A 19,273-nucleotide genomic window follows, 5' to 3' on the forward strand; every position below is an offset into this window, starting at 1 on the left:
CAAGTGAACAGCAGCGGGGACGACACCACCAAATGGAGCCCTTGGCATTCTCGGAGTGAGAATCCAAAGTGTGGTCTTTGGTGAATTTGGTAGGTCGGAGAAAAATCGTGTAGACGATAAGCAAGTGGGAAAGAAAGATCTATCGCATAGCTGTGTGTTTATCGTTTAGAAGAAGCTACACAATCGTGTAGGTTTTACTAAGCGATCGTTTAATAAAAGGTAGACGATCATTTAGAAAATGCGGCACGCTATGCGATCGTTTAGGAAAGCTAAATGATCGTTTAGAGACGGGCATGATCGTTTAGGCACTGGTGTGCGATCGTTTAGACGATGAGCAACTATCGTATAGGCTCTTAAGCTAGGCGATTGTTACGTTTTCACACCAATTGCAAATTTTCGAACTTCTTGCAAAATGAAACAAATTTTCATTTTATTCTTTAGTTACAATAACCGACTTCGAATTCTCCCGCTAACGCACGACCAAGGAGAGATTTTCGACAAATTATCATATATTTAACCAATATAATAATTAATAAATATAGTCATATTATATTCTTACCCTATAGTTTAATATCACATATCTACTATAGTAATTTCTCTTCCACTTGATATAAATCATATTTATATCTAATTTCCTCCAAAAAATGTATCTCATACATTTAGCCAATTATGTCATATATAATTAACCAGTTCAATTATATCATATATAATCGAACTTCCTCTTGTCAATTTGAACATTTCAAACTAACCCAAACACTGATTCTCGACTTTATCCAAGCTACCCAAGGGACCTAATGGACCTGTGGCTCGAAGCTCCAACGGTACGTGAATAGCTGTCTAAACTCTTTAGCCACGAGATCTACCATCCATTAACTATCAGGCATTCCACTAGAGACCAACAACTGAACTCTTCTTACCACAGATATATTTTTGTGTCCGTCAGATATAACCAATCATGAGTACGATGACCCTTCACAGATGCTCGTAAGTACAGTTGGGCCAATTTATCGTTTTTCCCCTGTAGTTGCATCTAACTCCTTAAGTGCCACTGATTCTTCTAATGAACAATACAACATAGTCCAACTACGTGTGAACACCTCTCGGGCCAAGAGAAGGTGTGTGGTGCCACATCGTTCAAGCCTTGGAATCAGCCCTTAAGGGAGCTATCTATCTACTTACCCCTGTCTCGGGGAAAGAGTGAATTCCATCTTGTGTAGCTAAATTTCCAGCTCCCAAATCAGACGAATCCCCAAAATGGTAGGTTTGAATCGCCGACCTGGCCACTCGCACCCATACAAATCAAAGAACCACCCTCAATGGCAGGAGTTCCCAACTCACTCAGGATTAAGGTCATGTTACCTATGGTCATCCTAGTGAAGTAAAGTCTCTGTCATGAACGGTGTTATATAACGAGATGTTAACACTTCGTGGTCAGGTCTTATAGAAACTCTTTGTAATAGAACACCCCCGCCCGCATGTCCCCTACATGAATGATCAGGATCAGATCATCTTTGACAAGTCACAACACTTGTGACCATTCCACAAAGCGGGCCACATCCTTAACGTTACCAGGATAAGATTTCCCTCCTATATCCATATACTACAGACCATTTAGGTTATCACTCAAGACATGATCCACTTGTATGTCACCACATACATGCTTAAGTTACATACAGATAACCAGGGATTTTATGTTTATTGGTTTGTGGTAAAGTAAATAAAACATAGAACTGAGCAAAATCAAGATGTGAAGTAAATATCATATATTATACAATACAAGCATTTGTACAAACTGTTTACAAACTACAGGACATGAGACTTTAGGGCATCAACCCCAACAATTTAAACATGTATGTAAGAACATACAGATGGATCATGTTTAAATGATAACCTAAACGGTCTGTAGTAGATGGATAAGGCTGGGTACCTTTTCCTGTTGACATTACAGATACGGCCCACTTTATAGATGTTACAAGTGTTGTAAAATGCTACAAATGATCTGATCTTAATCATTCATATGGAGACATGTGAGCGGGGGTATCCTATACAAAGAGTTTATATAAGACTGGACCACGAAATGACTAGTCTCATTATATAACGTCGTTAATAGTAGAGACTTACATTTCACTAGGATGACCATAAGTGACATGACCTGAATCCTAAGGGAGATGTGAACTTCTGCCTATGAAGGCGATACTTTGATTTGCATAAGTAAGAGTGGCCAGATCGCTGACTTAATATTCCTACCATTTTGGGGATTCGTTTGATTGAGGAGCTAGGAACACAACTACACAAGATGAAATTCACTTCTTCCTTGATGTCGGGGTAAGTAAATAAATTGCTTTCTTAAGGGCCGATTCCGAGGCTTGAACAATGTGGTCACACCCTCTCTTGACCTGAGAGGGATTTGGTCATAGTTGAACTATGACTTATTGTTCATTAGAGGGATCAGGGGTACTTAAGAAGTTAGATGTAACTATAGAGGCAAACGATAATTTTGGCTCAGCTATACTTACAAACAATTTGTGAAAGGTCATTGCATTGTTGACCGGTTATATCCAATAAACACAGAAATATATTTATAGTGCGAAGAGTGTAGTTTTCGGTCTTTAGTGGAGTGCCGACAATTAATAAATGTTGAATAATTTAATTAAGGGAGTTTGATTAATTATTTAAGTATCATGGGAGCTTCAAAGTATAAGTCTATGAGGTCCCCTCTGTAGCTCAATAGGGATTTAATGAGAATAAATTTTGGATTAATTTGAATTGTTCAAATTAATTGAGGGAATCAGTAATGATTAAAAGTGGGTATTTAATTAAAAATTGAGTGTTCAAACATAAAGACCAACTTGAAACAAAATTCAAATCATAATAATAGAAATGTAACCTTTTTAAGTTTATATACTAAATTCAAACCAAATTAAAAAATTAACGTAAATGTGTAACATTTTATAACTTAAACTAGATCCAAAACTTAGGGAATGAAAATATATTTTTCTCCCCAAGAAAAAGGTATTAATAATAACTAAAATAAGTTTTCTTTAGAAACCTCATTGAAAATCATCTTCTTCTTTTTCTCTCGCCCTCAATTAGCGCTGCCACTAGTGTGAAACTCGGATCTCCATTTTCCTACTTAAGTAAGTGATTAAGGGGTTAATTAGGAGAAATTTAAATCCTATGTTATGTAAATAATCTAATAATTTTACAATTGTCATAATAACTGTAATAATTGTCACCTTCTGTGGATCAACAATTAGTAAGAATGTAAACTATAATGGTTAGGTATTAAAGTTACGATAACCATATTTGATCCTGGAGTACGAGTAGAGAGGACCCTAAAAGGATAAAAAGAAGAGAAAACCTTGAAGACTTAACTTCTGAATAGTGAAGAAAGGATTGAAGAACTGAGGAAAATATAGAAAATTATTTGGGAAAATTCGTGTGGAAGTTGCACGAAGATAAACCATATTCACAATAGCTAACGAGAATGGAAAGAATGAGAGTGGAGAGAGCAACATCAACGAGAGTGAGGCAGCGAGAGAATGGGAGAGAGTGAGATTGATTTGAGCGAGAGAATGGGAGAGAGAGCGAGATTGAAGAAGAGCGAAAGTGGGAGAGAGCGAGAGCAGCCTGAACGCCTCATTCGAACGTCACGCTCACGCGATCAAAGGAAACCGCCTGTGCATCGAACAGACAGGCATTTATTTGTTGAATTTGGCCACGATCTTATAGATTATGCATTGAAAACCCTAAATTGAATACAAACAAAGCTTGAAGACGTAAGGGCAAACGTCAATTAAAATTTAGGTGTCCGATTAAGAGAAATTCTTAAACCCTAAGAAATTGTGTTGGATGCGTTTGGGAAGAACACATTGAACCAAGGTGAAGTCAGCTTACGTTGATAAAGGGAGGATTAAAAATTTGGCCATGCAACCAAGTAGGTGGTATCAACACCATAGGAGGCTTGGACGCCTATAAATAGAGCCTTTGGGATTTCATTTTCAAATCACAAATCATAAAATTCGTAAAAAGAAGGGGAGAGTAGAGTGCATTGGATAGTAAGGGTGGAGGAGAATGCATCAACTTGAGACGAGAAGATCTCCCAATTTACTCGAGCGTTTGATTTAATTCCAAAGCCATCTGAAAGATAAGAGAGTCTAGTGTTCATGGTGAGGTTACCGGAGAATAAGCTCTAAGGAATTAGGCTGGAAAATGAGAAAAAGACAGAGGGGTCGAGCTATCGGGTAAGCTGGGCTAGTCTTGATGTTTGGATGATTCCGGCTAAACCATGAAGAGTTATGAGCTAAGATTTTATGGTAAGCTTCTTGAGACATTTTAGAATAGTTTTGTAGAAGAAAATATCTTAAAATAAGGTTTAAAACTATGAGTAATCTAAGCTGTAAGTTAGATCTGGATTATAGGGGTAAAAGGAAAGCCCGAGGTAGAAAAGGGAACTATTAGAAAGGCTCCTAAGCAATTAAGGTGAGTTATAGTTTTGATAGTTAATATATATCATGAGTGTTATAGTTTTGATAGTTAACATATGTTGTGAGTGTTATAGTTTTGATAATTAACATAGTGTGAGTGTTATAGCTTTGATAATTAACACATAGTGTGAGTGTTATAGCATTATAGTTTTGATATATCGTGAGTGTTATAGCGTTGATAATTAACACATAGTGTGAGTGTTATAGCGTTATAGTTTCGATATATCATGAGTGTTATGTTGCTTTGATAAATAAAGAATATTGTGTGTTTATACAGTGTTGATAATAAATGCATATTATGAGTATTCACTTAGTTTATACTCTGATATTGAAATATATGCATTTGCAGATACAAAATACATGTTTTTGGTGATAGGATGATTGCTATGATATTGTTTGTGTGTGACTATGAAAACTGAGATTATGCCCGGGATATAATTAGCATGCTTAACAAAAGGTGCTTGGCGGGAAAAATATGGTAGGCTTCGGTCGGCAGGAAATAATAGTCGGTGATGATCGGCGGGAAATATGGTCAAGTACCTAAGCATGACTAGCGGGATAAATAAAATGGTCGATGTGTACATTGGCGGAATTGGGGTCATAGGAAGGTTTCCATAGATGATTGTATTGATTGATGATATGATATGCATGCTACGTGGAGCTTTTGGGATAAAGATTACTGGTTGCATATTATATCTTTGACTGTGCATGAGTTATAATGCGAATGTTGGCATGTGATTGATTTCCCAAAAATGATGATTTTCAAAATGAATTTCATCTTAAAAGAACCACTCACTGAGCTTAGTAGCTCACACTCTTCAAAATGTTTTCTTAATCCCCTCCAGGTAGCGGAAGATGAGGAGTTCCAGGGTGCTGCTAAGGTCAAACCCTGCCACGTGCCCCAATTACACTTCCGGAGAGTTTTTACGGTTGTCGTTGTAAACTTTATTGTTAAATCCTTAAGTTGTATAAACGTTATATCACTATCATAATAAAAGATGGGCCTACTTAATCTGTTATAGTTTATCTCCTTGACTTAATCATTTCGCTGTGTATAAGTTATAGTATGGTATCAGAGTTATTCCGCAAGAATCATTAGGCAGTAAGTGTCAGCTCAAGGGTTGATAACTGCTGCAATCGCATTCCTCTTCCAGGCTGAGAAGGTAGTCTGGGGGCGGGGTGTGACAGCTAGTGAGTTGGTCCTTCAGCTATCATCCGCCTTCCATCGCCGACCAATCTCCCCATCTCCGCCGATTGTAGCTACACTGTCGACTGGGTTTCTTTTTTTTCTCTCTCTTTGCACTTGCACTCTCTATAGGTTACTACTTGCAGTTGCTACCGCGCCGTCGCCCTTACACATCTCCAGTCACATTCGTCGTCGATTCAAGTGTGTGACAGAGTAAGGGTATGTTTGGAATATATTTTCAAGTGTTTATTTGAAAATTATTTATTTTGAAAGAATTTGAAGTATTTGGCAATCTCAAAATAGCGTTCCAAGTTTATTTGAATCTATTTTTAGCAAAAGTGTTTAAATAAAAATGAGTATTTTGAAAAATATTTTTTCTCAAGTCAATCCAAACATACCCCAAGATTTTGGGCTTGTTTGAGTTTCCTTAATTTCTCTTGAATCTATTAAGTTTTTTGCCTGAAAATTATTTACCAATGATGCTTTGGTCTTAAAAAGTCGAGTCGTTGGACTTTATGAAATGAATTAATATTCAAACTCAAATATAAGGTGGAGTGTTGAGAATACACCTAAAGATTCAAATAAATCTAAACTTAATGACTTAAAAACTTTTGAATTTAGAGCTAATCACCGTTACATTAATTCTCTTGCAGAATTGAAATGGAAGAAGTTAAAGTTGATCGCGAGTCAAAAGAGAATGCTTTTGAGATTTTTAAAGAGTTCATGGCTAGGTAATTTCGCCTCATTTTTTCCCTTAGTTTTATAAGATAACACCGAACGAAGAGTTTGCTGCCATTTCTCAATTGCTTTTTAAGATTTTTCAGCAAAGCCTTTGGATTGTTTCGGCCCCTGGTTGGTGTGTTAATTGCCACAAGGACAATGAGTGATAGGACCCAAACAATATATCATCAATCTACTGGGATCCTCTTCAAGACAATCAATCAAATTATTGTACTCCAAAATACCACAAATAAATACTAAATAATCATCAAGCAATCAATTAATAATGGATAGCAATAAGCCATAAAATTTTGGAAGACTAAAAACAAAGAGCTCACACACGAATTCGACGTGGAAAACCCTTCCGATGTAAAGAATAAAAACCATGGGACTTGTGAGGAATCTACCCTTGTTAACTTCTCTTATTATGATAAATTTGAGGAAAAAGAATCCAAATCAGTCATACAAATATTCACTACCCACCAATACTTTTACATGTAAGAGATCAACACTTGAGTGATAGAATGAAAAACCAGTCAGTTTTACAGATTCAGTTCAGCAGCGATTACGGACAAACCAGAGTCAAAATGAAACTCTATGTGTTCCCAACAGACTAACCAAATTCTGGCCTTCTGCTTATATCATCATTGTGTGAAATTAACGCTTTAACCCTAAATGCATTCCTCTTTTATTTTCTTTGTTTTGTAGCATTTTTTTTTCGTTTTTCTAAGTTTCTTCTTCTTCATTTTTCCTTTTTTTTTTTACGATTCTTTTTTCCGCTTTTTTTCCCTACATTTCATCTTCCATTTTATTTTTTTTTTGTTCTTTTTTATGCATTATTTTTTTCCCATTTTTTCTATGTTTCTTCTTCTTCTACTACTTTTTTTCTTTTTTTCGTTTCTTTGCATTGAGCATCAAACATGGAGTATGAGCATTAGAACATCGAGCATTGAGCATCAAGCAAATTTCTAAATTGAGCATAGAATGTACAAAATAGACCATAAAGTGTTGAGGATTGAGTAGCATGTAGCTAGTATATAGCATAGAACATATAACATAAAACATAAAACATAGAGCGTAAAGCATTAAGTATCAAGGATCGAGTAGCATGTAGCTAGTATATAATATAGAGCGTAGGGCATCAAGCATCAAGTATAGAAGATCGAGGATCGAGTATCAAATATCAACAAAACTTATAAATCACAATGTACGGATGGTTTTCTAATCGAAGGAGAATGCAAGCAAAATGCTACTTTTCATTCCATTAAAAAAAAAAAAAAAAAACTTTTTTCAGGGCCACGCTTAAAAAAAAAATCATAATCTTCTTTTTCTCTCGCCCTCAATTAGCACCGCCGCCAGTGAGTCGGTCTTCCGGCTGTCGCCCGCCTTCCATCGCCGGCCAATCTCCCGTCTCCGACGGTTGCAGCGACACCGGGGTGTGGGTTTCTATTTCTCTCGCTTTCGTCTTCTCTCTCTCTCTCGGCACTGGCGCTCTCTGTAGGTTACTGCTTGCAGCTGCTACCGCGCCGCCGCCCTTGAACGTCTCCGGTCACATTCGCCGCCGCTTCAAGTGTTGTGCCAAAGTAAGGTTTTGGGCTCGTTCGAGTTTTCTTAGTTGATTTTGAATACCATTAAGTTTTTGGCCTGAAATTTATTTACCCATGATGCTTTGGTCTTAGAAAGTCGAGTCGTTGGACTTTATGAAATGAATTAATATTCAAATCCAAATATAAGGTGGAGTGTTGAGAATACATCTAAAGATTCAGATAAACCTCAACTTAATGACTTAAAACTTTTGGATTTAGAGTGATTTAACATCTCTACATTAATTCTCTTGCAGAATTGAGATGGAAGAAGTTAAATTTGATCTCGACTCAAAAGAGAAGATTTTTGAGATTTTTAAAGAGTTCATGGCTAGGTAATTTAGACCCATTTTTTCACTTAGTTTTATAAGATAACACTGAACGAAGAGTCTGCTGCCATTTCTCAATTGCTTTTAAAGATCTTTCAGGAAAGAAAATTGTCAACTCTGTACTTATTGGTATATTGGCTGGTTTAGAAGATCTTATCTGTAATCAGTTCAGATTACTCAAACTTATGTCATGTTGCTTCACATAATAAGGAACCTCTTGTGCATGACTTAGCTTTGTACAGCCTTTTTCTTATTTTGTTCGACTTGATTGGAATTAAACGTTTAATATCATTAATTTTCTAGTGTTGCAAAGCTTGAGGAATTGGGAACCTTAGGAAGTCAGTTGCTTTCTGGCATTCAGCAAGGGCTTGGTTTGTGTCCTGCATCTGATATAGTTCTTGACATTTCTTCTACTGTTTGGATGAAGTGTTGTGTAGTGATTTGTTTTAACCCTTGCAGAGCTTCTTCGGCGACCTGCGATAAATAGAACATCAAAGTTGATTGAGAATGTCATTGAAACGAACAATACGGAGAGTCTTAGATCATACATTGAGGCTGGATGCATCAATACTCATGATGCCGTGCAAAGTACAAAGAAGTGTATGTTTAACTTTAAGTTTGTTGTAAATTCAATGCTTGTATTGGTGAAGTTGTTGTCTTGTGTTTTACAAATAAGTGAAAGGGTAGTCTCAATTTTCTTCACATTCCTGTCCTTCTGTATCTCAGAATGTGTTATTTCCATTAGATGCATCCATTACTTCGTAATTAAACAATAGCTTAAAGTGATATAGTTTGCTCTTTACTTTTCCTTTTATTTGTCATTGATGCCCCGTTATCTTCCTTATCCATTTTTGTGGTCTAACTACAATTTCTTTTTCACATATGTAGTGCATTCATGTCGGGTTGGACTGGATGATCATTTAAAAAAAGGTAAATAAAAATTCTCTATCAAGGTTGAAACTGTTGCTATCTATTACATTCTGTAACCATATATGTTTTGTAACGATAACTTCACATATTTGTTCTTGATTTCGGTATGCCTTGCACAGCTTTTGTGGAAATTCTTTGGCCCTATGTTCTGTTGCACATTCTTTTCCTCTTTGTTGTTAACGAGACTTATTCTCATAGAAAGATATTTTCTTGTTCGGCATCATGTATGGTAGTACTTTGGGTACATTATCTTTATCTCATATTGATATCTAATTATTCCATGGGAACAAACAGCAAGGAGCATAATTGACAAACTCGAGCGCCTACTCAATGATGTAAATATTGCACTGGAAACTGAAAATCCCCCATGCAGTTCAACAGTGTCAGATGAAGATCTAGAATTCAATGAAGATGAAGCAACTGTTCCTAATAAGGCAAACTGCAACTTCCATTTTCTTTATGTTTTCTGTAAAGCTTTATAATTATTTTTCCTTTAAATTTTTGTATATTGTTACTTGGATGTTGAAATTGGAGTTTTTTGTACGATGACCCTTTCACGGGCACTTTTCTGATTGATGACCCACCCCTACAAACATATGGAATCTAATCTTTGAGAGAGGCATATTGATTCGTTCTATAGATGAAACATTTGTGTGTCTCATTCCTAATAAGGAGAATGCTAGTAGGGTGAAGAAGTTTAGACCCATCAATCTTATCACTAGTGTCTATAAGATTCTGGCTAAGGTTCTTGCTAATCGTCTCAAGAGAGTGCTCTATTCGACTATTGCTAAGTTGTAGGGAGCTTTCTGTAAGGCCACAAATTATCTACACTTACAAAAGAAGGGGTAAAAAGGGAAATGATCTAAATCCAAAGAAGACAAGGAAAAGAATGTGGGAGGAAAAGGAGAGGGGGACCACGAGGTCGTTATAAGGGACAGGGATCGTACGGGAGAAGGCAGGAAGGATGTGCTTGAAAGCTGTGTAGGCTTTGGTGAGGAGAGAAGTGCCCAGCTCTCTCTAAGGTGCTGGGGAGGTCCTTGTTGTATTTCTTCTTTTAGGTCAGCAGACGAGAGATATTTTGGGGAGAGTGTTGGTATAGTTTGGGGAGTGATTGTTAGAGGAGGTTGCGGAATGTTCTTTGAGAGGCCAAAAGAAGAAGTTGATAGATAAATAAAGAGCAAAGGATCTTTGTGTTTCTTCATTATTCTCTTCTCTCTGTTTTTTTTTTTTTTGTGGTGGTTGTTAGTTTTTCTGTGTGCAGGGAACGAGAAGCTTACAAGTGGTATCAGAGTCGCTTCATCCTAGGGCGTACCGCGCGATGGCTCAGAAACAAATAGAAGAAAGGATGGAAAAGAATGAGAGAGAAGTCTCCAAAATGAAGGAAATGTTGCTAGGGCTTTGCAAAAATATAGAGAAGCTGACAGAGGAGATGAGGGAGGTAATGCCGCTCGGAAAGCCGAAGAGTCGGGTGCATCTGATGGTCAAAGGATGAAATGAAGGGAAGGTAGATGAAGCCGATTTAACCCCCAGCAATTGGCAGGGAGGGGGATCCGACAAGGCAAATACAAAAGGTTAGAAACACCTGTTTTCACTGGAGAGAACCCGGAATCGTGGGTGTACAGGGAAGAGCACTACTTCGAAATCCACGAGTTATCCGATCAGGAGAAGGTGAAGGTCGCAGTCATTAGTTTTGGGCCAGAGGAAGTCGATTGGTTCCGATGGAGCCACAACCGGAGACCCATCAATACTTAGGAGGAGCTGAAAAGAAGAATGTTCGAATATTACAAACCCACCGGAGAAGGAAGTTTAGGCGCGAGGTTGCTGAGAATAAAGCAAGATGGCTCATATTCAGACTACGTGAAGAAGTTCGTTACCTATTCGGAACCCCTACCCGATTTGGCCGAAGAAGTTCTCAAAGATGCCTTCATAAATGGGCTGGAACCAATGTTGAGGGCCGAAGTCATTAGTAGAAAGCCGATTACGCTAGAGGAATGTATGCACGTAGCCCAGCTGGTGAGCGACCGGAATGTGGCCCTGAAGTTGGCCTTAGCTGATCTGGGGGTAGTTGGGCCTGGCAAAAAAGAAGTCCACGTGAAGGAGAGACTGACGATGGAAAGGAAGAGCGGGAAAGCCTTGGAAGTGCAGGGGACCAAACGGATCACCTTGCTTGTGAAAAACAACTTCATAAAGAAGGATCCACCCATGAAACGCCTCTCCGATAGTGAGTTCCGAGAACGGTTGGACAAGGGACTCTGCTTCCGGTGTAATGAGAAATATGGACCAGGGCATCGATGCAAGACTAAGGAAAATCGAGAGTTGATGTTGTTTATCACCAATGAAAGAGAAGAGACAACAAGAGAAGAGGAGGAAAGGGAAAAGTTACGGGAAGAAGAAGAGCCGGAAACAGAGGAAACCACCGAAATAGCCTTGAGATCAATGTACGGCCTATACGTCCGAGGTATGACGAAGTTGAAAGGGAAGATGAGGGGGAAAGAAGTAGTGGTGCTAATCGAGGAGCAACACACAATTCCGTGCATCGAAGGTTAGTGGATGAGCTGGAATTACCAATGAATAAGAAGAGTTTCTCAGTGGTGATCGGCAATGGAGCGGCTATAAGAGGGGAGGGAGTATGCAAGGCAACTGAACTGAAGCTCCCCAACCTGAATGTTAAGGCAGATTTCTTGGCGATCGATTTGGGGCAGATGGACGTGGTGTTAGGGATTGCCTGGTTATGCACAACTGGTTTTATGGGAGTCCATTGGCCATCACTGACCATGTCGTTTTTGGCAGGGAATTCGCACGTCATGTTAAAGGGTGATCCATCTCTGACCAAAGCAGAGGTCTCATTCAAGGTGCTAACAAAATCTTGGGAGGAGGAAGACCAGGGATTCCTGGTGGAATTTCAGAACTATGAATGCGCTAGTGAGGAAGGGAATGAGGAAAAGGAAGAAGTCGAAGAGTCCGGGGAACTTCCGGTCATGATTCGAGCCCTACTCGAGCAGAATGTGGATATATTTGAAGAGTTAACAACACTTCCCCCTAAAAGAGCCGTGGACCATCGCATTTTGATGAGTGTTGACCAGAAACCAATCAATGTGAGGCCATACAAGTACGGTCACAACCAAAAAGAAGAGATTGAGAAGTTGGTAGAAGAAATGCTCAAGGCCAGAATTATTCGCCCAAGCCACAGTCCATACTCCAGTCCTGTCCTGTTAGTGAAGAAGAAAGATGGTGGATGGAGATTCTGTGTTGATTATCGGAAGCTAAATCAAGCAACGGTGGCCGACAAGTTCCCTATACCGATAATTGAGGAGTTGTTAGATGAGCTACATGGATCGGCGGTCTATTCCAAGTTGGATTTGAGGTCGGGGTACCATCAGATCAGAATGAATGAGAGGGACATTGAGAAGACAGCCTTCAAGACTCATGAAGGTCACTATGAATTCCTTGTTATGCCGTTCGGACTCACAAATGCACCAGCCACCTTCCAATCATTGATGAACCAGGTTTTTCGACCTTTCCTTCGTAAATTTGTACTAGTTTTCTTTGACGATATATTGGTGTACAGTCCTGACATTTCAACACACGAGACACACTTGGGAGTGGTGTTCAATGTCCTTAGAGACCATAAGTTGTTTGCAAATCAGAAGAAATGTACTTTTTGCCAAACCAGGGTCCAATACCTAGGCCACTGGATATCAGCCGTGGGAGTAGAAGTTGATGATGGGAAGGTCAAAGTCATCAGGGAGTGGCCACAACCGCAAAATGTATCTGAATTAAGGGGATTTCTGGGGCTTACAAGGTACTATAGGCGATTTGTTCAAGGGTATGGAATCATCGCAGCTCCACTTACCAAACTTCTTCAGAAGAACTCGTTCAAATGGAATGAAGAAGCCAATCAGGATTTTGAAAATTTGAAACAAGCCATGGTGACAGCCCCGATCCTAGCTCTTCCGGACTTCTCCAAAGGCTTGATAGAAACAGACGCATCAAGAACTGGTTTAGGGGTTGTCTTATCACAGGACTCGAAGCCTATAGCCTACTTCAGTCAAAAACTTTCGACTAGAGCCTAAGGAAAGTCCATCTATGAGAAAGAGCTTATGGCAGTTGTCCTAGCAGTGCAGAAATGGAGACATTACTTGTTGGGAAGCAAATTCACAGTAATTTCAGACCAAAAGGCATCAAAGTTCTTGATCGAGCAACGAGAAGTGCAGCCCCAATTCCAACGGTGTCTAACCAAGCTGCTTGGATACGACTTTGAGATCTTATACTAGCCGGGGTTACAAAACAAAGCGGCAGACGCCTTGTCAAGGGTGCCAGCTCAAGTGGAGTTAAGTGTTTTATCAGCTCCAACCATCATAGACATTGAAGTGGTATTGAAGGAGGTGGAGGAAGATGAGGAACTCCAGAAGATCATCACCATACTGAAGGACAATCTCGAGGGGAAGTCAAAGTATAAATGGCAACATGATAGATTAACCTATAAGGATAGATTGGTGCTCTCTCGAAGGTCTAGTCTAATTCCCTCACTACTTCACACATTCCATGACTTAATGCTAGGAGGGCATTCCGGTTTCCTGAGGACCTACAAAAGAATGAGTGGAGAACTATATTGGCAAGGGATGAAATCTGATGTGAAGAGATATGTAGAAGGTTGCGAAATATGCCAAAGAAACAAATATGAGACTCTAACACCAGCAGGTTTGCTACAGTCCCCTTCCTATTCCCTACTTGATTTTGGAGGATTGGAGCATGGATTTCATGGAGGGGTTACCAAAGGCCGAAGGTTTTGATGTCATAATGGTAGTAGTGGACCACTTGAGCAAGTATGCACATTTCACACCTTTCAAACATCCCTTCTCGGCCAAGCAAGTAGCTGATATATTTATTCAAGAAGTAGTGCGACACCATGGAGTTCCTTTTATCCATTTTGATGGACAGAGATAAAATCTTCTTGAGTAACTTCTGGAAGGAGATGTTTACTACTATGGGGACTAAATTGAAAAGGAGTACGTCATTCCATCCTCAAACGGACGGACAAACGGAGAGGGTGAACCGCTGCTTGGAGATCTACTTACGCTGCTTTTGTAATGAACAGCCAAGGAAATGGAACAAATGGATAGCGTGGGCTGAATTGTGATACAATACGACCTTCCATGTCTCGATCAAGACAACCCCATATCAGGGAGTCTACAGTAGGCCTCCACCACCTCTAATCACGTATGGAGATAGGAAACCTTTAACAATGCGGTGGAGCAACAATTACAAGAACGTGATTTGGCTCTCAGTGCATTAAAGGAGAATTTGGCCATTGCTCAAAACCGGATGAAAAAGCAGGCTGATAAACATAGAAGAGAACTGAGTTTTGAAGTTGGAGAAGAAGTTTACTTGAAATTAAGGCCCTATAGATAGAAATCATTGGCGAGAAGGAGTGAGAAGCTAGCACCGAGGTTCTATGGTCCTTACAGAGTAATTGAACGAGTGGGGGAAGTTGCATATAGACTAGCCTTGCCAGCCGAAGCTGAAATACACAACATGTTCCATATATCGCAGCTTAAGAAGAAACTAGGACAAGGCCATCAGATACAACGACATCCACCCATGTTGACCGAGAAGTTTGAGCTGCAAACGACCCCGGAGACTGTACTTGGAGTGAGATGGAATGGCGATCTTGCAACAAATGAGTGGCTGGTCAAATGGAAGGGAATGTCGGATAATGAAGCAGCCTGGGAAGATGTTCGGGCCATGAACCAACAGTTTCCACGTTTCAACCTTGAGGACAAAGTTCTTTTCGAGAAGGGAGGTATTGTAAGGCCACAAATTATCTACACTTACAAAAGAAGGGGTAAAAAGAGAAATGATCTAATATCCAAAGAAGACAAGGAAAAGAATGTGGGAGGAAAAGGAGAGGGGGACCACGAGGTCGTTATAAGGGACAGGGATCGTACGGGAGAAGGCAGGAAGGATTTGCTGAAAGCTGTGTAGGCTTTGGTGAGGAGAGAAGTGTCCAGCTCTCTCTAAGGTGTTGGGGAGGTCCTTGTTGTCTTTCTTCTTTTAGTTCAGCAGACGAGAGATATTTTGGGGAGAGTGTTGGTGTATTTTGGGGAGTGATTGTAGAGGGAGGCTGCGGAATGTTCTTGAGAGGCCAAAAGAAGAAGTTGATAGATAAATAAAGAGCAAAGGATCTTTGTGTTCTTCATTATTCTCTTTTCTCTCTGTTTTTTTGTGTGGTGGTTGTTAGTTTTTCTGTGTGTAGGGAACGAGAAGCTTACACTTTCTTAGCTGGGAGGCGGATCCTTGATCAGGCTCTTATAGCCAACAAAGCCGTTGAGGACTATAGAGCTAGAAAGTAGGAGTCATCCTCAAACTTGACTTCGAGAAGGGCTACGATCATGTTGATTGGGACTTTTAGGATGAGGTGATGGAGAAGAAAGATTTTGGGTATAAATGGAGAATGTGGATGCGGGGTTGTATTAGAAATGTGCATTATTCTATCCTCATTAATGGAACTCCTAAGGGATCAATTAAGACATCTAGAGGTTTAAGACAAGGGGACCCTCTGTCTCCCTTCTTGTTCTTAATTGTCATGGATGTCTTAAGTCTTCTAATCTTAAGGGGTGTGCAAGGAAATATCATTGACCCTTTCAAGGTTGGTTATGACGAGGTTGCCTTGTCTCATCTGCAGTTTGTTGATGATACGATGTTGTTTTGTTCTGATAACGAGGATTCCTTCCTAGTCCTTAGTCAATATGGTGGGTTTTTTCGAGGCTATGTCCGGCTTTAAAATTAAGGAAAGTAAGTGCCAAATCTTGGGTATTAATTGCAACCAGGATAAACTTGGAAGGTGGACAAATGTGATCGATTGCGAGGTTGGGACCCTTCCTGTCTTTTATTTTGGCCTTCCCTGGGGGGGGGGGGGTAATCCAAGGGCTTTGTCTTTTTGGAATTGCATTTCTGAGAAAATTTATAAAAGGTTAGCCTCTTGGAAGAAAGGTTTCTTTTCCAAGGCTCGCAGACTAACTCTTGATCAAATATGTGCTGAGTGACATTCCTGTTTACTACTTTTCTCTGTTTCGAGCTCCCAGTTTGGTTTGCAAAAGCCTGGAAAAGTACATCAGAGACTTTCTATGGGATGGGGTGGATGAAGGAAAGGGTTCTCATTTGGTTAGCTAGGAGGTGGTTGGGCGATTTATGAATAAGGTTGGGTTGGAGATTAGTAATTTAAGTCTTCGAAACAAAGATTTGTTGGTTAAGTGGCTTCGGCGTTTTTCCCTTGAGCCCGAATGATTGTGGCGTAAGATTATTGTGAGTAAGCATGGCACTCATCCCTTTGAGTGGGTGGAGAAGGGGGTCAAAGGCATACACCGAAATCCTTGGAAAGATATTTCTTTTGAGCTTCTCTCTTATTCTTATTTCGTCCGTTGCATTGTAGGGGATGGTAAGGACACTTACTTTCGTGAAGATCAGTAGGTGGGGGTTAGTCCCCTTTGTTCCCTATTTCCTTATCTTTATCAATTGTCTTCCTTTAAAAATCGTACAATCCTTGACTTTTTGGTTTGGTCGGGGAGCTTTGTGTCTTTTTTTTCAAGTTTCTTCGTCATTTATCCAATAAGGAGATGACGGAGGTTGCCTCTCTCCTGGCTTTGTTGGAAGAATGTAATTTTAGGGAGGGGAGAATGGATGTTTAGGTCTGGAGTCCGAATCCTATCAATGGATTTTCTTGCAAGTCCTACTTTAGATTGTTGTTGGGTCCCTCTCCTATTCATAAGTCGGTCTTTGATATGGTTTGGAGGATTAAGATACCAAAGAAAATCAAGTTCCTTATATGACAAGTTTTACTTGGTCCAATGAACACTTTGGATCAGTTGGCTAGGAAGATAGCCTCGTTTATGGGCCTTTTTTGTTGTAACTTTTGTCATAAGGTGGAGGAAGACTTGAATCACCTTCTTTAGGGCAGTTAGTTTACTAGGTCTGTGTGGATTTGCTTTTTGCAAGAGTTTGATGTTCTGATAGCTGGCCGGAGGGATGTTAGTGCGGCGATCAAAGAAAGGCTGTTTTTTGTGATTTGCTAGGGTATGTGCTTTATTGTGGGATGTTCAGGGAGAGAGATAGGGTGTTTAGAGGTTTGGAAAGTGACCCTAGTGAGGTTTGGTCCTTAGTGAGGTTTCATGTTTCGCTCTGGACTTTAGTTTCAAAGTTTTTTTGTAATTATTCCTTGGTAACATCTTACTTAGTTGTCATATAGTACTAGAAATTTTCTCAATCCTCATACCACTCAAGTTGAAAGGGGTGCTTTTGTGGGCTTATTTTTTTGGATGCCCTAACAGCAATTTATATATAACCGCGTTAGGGATGGTTATATGTATCCCTAATGCAATGACCATGTGTATCACAATGTTCATTTTCCTCGCACTTTGTTGTGTTTTCCCCATGAATTGCGGTTGAGTGGAGAAAGATGAAGATCACAATAGACATGATTATCACGTTAGGGCTATGATAACATGGTCATCCCTAATGCGATACGTTATAAAATGTCATCGCGTTAGGGCTACAATAAACATTGTCATCTCTAACGTGATACATTATAAAATGTAGACATGGTCATCCTTAACGTGATACATTATAAAATGTGGTAACGCAAGCATAAGGTTAAATTTCATTTGTTTGTGGGATTGGGTCGTTAATCATTTAGGGGGCTAAGAAAGAGTCATCTATATAAAAATCTCTTAAAATTGTCGTCGGATCATTTACTGTTTGATCAATTTCTGCCTTTTCTTATCCAGAAACCTGATGCGAATGAATATGCTTTATTGATGGGGATCATCAAAGTTATGGTCAAGAAAAACCACAGAATGCAGGTAACTTCCATTTTTGTTATTTTCCAAGTGAACATACAATGCACATGGCATGGTGGCTAGAGCGCACGTTTAGTCATAGTGTTGGAGTTCGATCCTGCAGTTTGCAGTTTGTAATTAACTAATAGGCAATGGTATCGTTTTTATTTTTTTGTTACAACTGTATATTGGAGCTGTACTCCTTGGATTTATGATCCCTCCCCCCCTCCCCACCCCCCCTTTCTTCCAGATTATCGAAACTGTAAATTGTTGCAGGAGAAGATTATTTCAGGTTTAAGTCTCAAATCATCCTCTGGGGAACTCGAAACATATTGCTTAATGTGGTCCTTACAACCGTATATAGACGATGAAATTATGCATCAAGCATGGAAGCTTGTTTGATGACTGGTAACAACTTTGACTCTGAATGAATTTGTCTATAAGATGTTCATAAGTTGCTGCAGTTAATGAGTTAAGCCAATGTCTGATAGTTGGAGTTGGAGTTTTCTCTTGGATCAATATCATCTTCCAGGGGCATTAAAGGCTTTAAGTTGAACTGTTCGGTTCATCTGTGAACATTTTTTTTAGATTAAATGGTTATTTTTTAGTTTCTCCAATTTTGCATTAGTGAATATCCAATGTAAACAAGTATGTAAAGTTCAATGTTGTATTTTTGAAGCCATGTCAAATGTTGTTAATTAATGAGAAATGAATAGCAATGTTTAGTCCATTCAAACAGACAGCCTTGCAAACCTTGGGGAGAATCATGTTAAATCATTTTAATTTTCAATTATTTTATTTTTTAAAAAAAATTAAATGTTTCAGATTATTTGTCATCTAATTCAATGATTTTGCCTAAGTAGTTAAATGAAGAAAAATCGTCGTACATACTCTTCTCATTCATTTTGTGATGCCATTAAATGGTTTATTTATTTATTATTCATTTATTGAGTGAATTCAACATAATTTTTAAATGCTACTTTTGTGCCAAGTAATAAATGGAAGTAGTAAGAAAAATTTTTTACATTATTTTAATACTAAAAAATTTTCAATCGTGATGCCACTCATGTCAACACTTGGGCATTTGGTGTGTAGAGTAGAGTAGAGTTGATAATTATTATTTAAGAAGTTAGAGTATTGTATGGGATGCTAAGTTGAGTCAAGTAAAAAGATCTGTGTTTGGGAGTGTACAATTTAGTTAGAG

At 39.1% G+C, this 19,273-nt stretch overlaps 1 protein-coding gene across 5 annotated transcripts; it reads left to right on the forward strand.

Annotated features, from left to right (window-relative positions):
• Window positions 1–6,380: 6,380 nt before the first annotated feature.
• On the forward strand, window positions 6,381–18,811 carry LOC120077932. Of its 5 annotated transcripts, none has more exons than XR_005481864.1 (9): window positions 7,681–7,976; window positions 8,234–8,311; window positions 8,609–8,676; window positions 8,765–8,905; window positions 9,194–9,235; window positions 9,530–9,669; window positions 18,019–18,093; window positions 18,320–18,477; window positions 18,561–18,811. XR_005481864.1 is itself a non-coding variant. In XM_039032048.1 (9 exons), exons 2-8 carry the CDS (start codon window positions 8,241–8,243, stop codon window positions 18,469–18,471), a joined length of 663 nt encoding a protein of 220 aa, XP_038887976.1. In that variant the 5' UTR covers window positions 7,682–7,976; window positions 8,234–8,240; the 3' UTR covers window positions 18,472–18,477; window positions 18,561–18,811. The 5 variants fall into 5 exon arrangements, 4 of the variants coding, with proteins under 4 accessions (XP_038887977.1, XP_038887978.1, XP_038887976.1 ...); XM_039032048.1 differs by having other exon boundaries at window positions 7,682–7,976; window positions 18,346–18,477; XM_039032050.1 differs by having other exon boundaries at window positions 18,320–18,811.
• The last annotated feature ends 462 nt before the right edge of the window (window positions 18,812–19,273 follow it).

Source organism: Benincasa hispida, chromosome 5 (assembly GCF_009727055.1).
Source record: "Benincasa hispida cultivar B227 chromosome 5, ASM972705v1, whole genome shotgun sequence".
NCBI lineage: Eukaryota > Viridiplantae > Streptophyta > Magnoliopsida > Cucurbitales > Cucurbitaceae > Benincasa > Benincasa hispida.

Excerpts from the sequence above, each read along its gene's own strand:
- LOC120077932 (XM_039032047.1), top strand. The coding sequence starts at position 8,241 with ATGGAAGAAGTTAAATTTGATCTCGACTCAAAAGAGAAGATTTTTGAG. Across the intron at positions 8,677-8,764 it reads TGGCATTCAGCAAGGGCTTG|AGCTTCTTCGGCGACCTGCG; the intron begins GTTTGTGTCCTG and ends TAACCCTTGCAG. Across the intron at positions 8,906-9,193 it reads CGTGCAAAGTACAAAGAAGT|TGCATTCATGTCGGGTTGGA; the intron begins GTATGTTTAACT and ends TCACATATGTAG.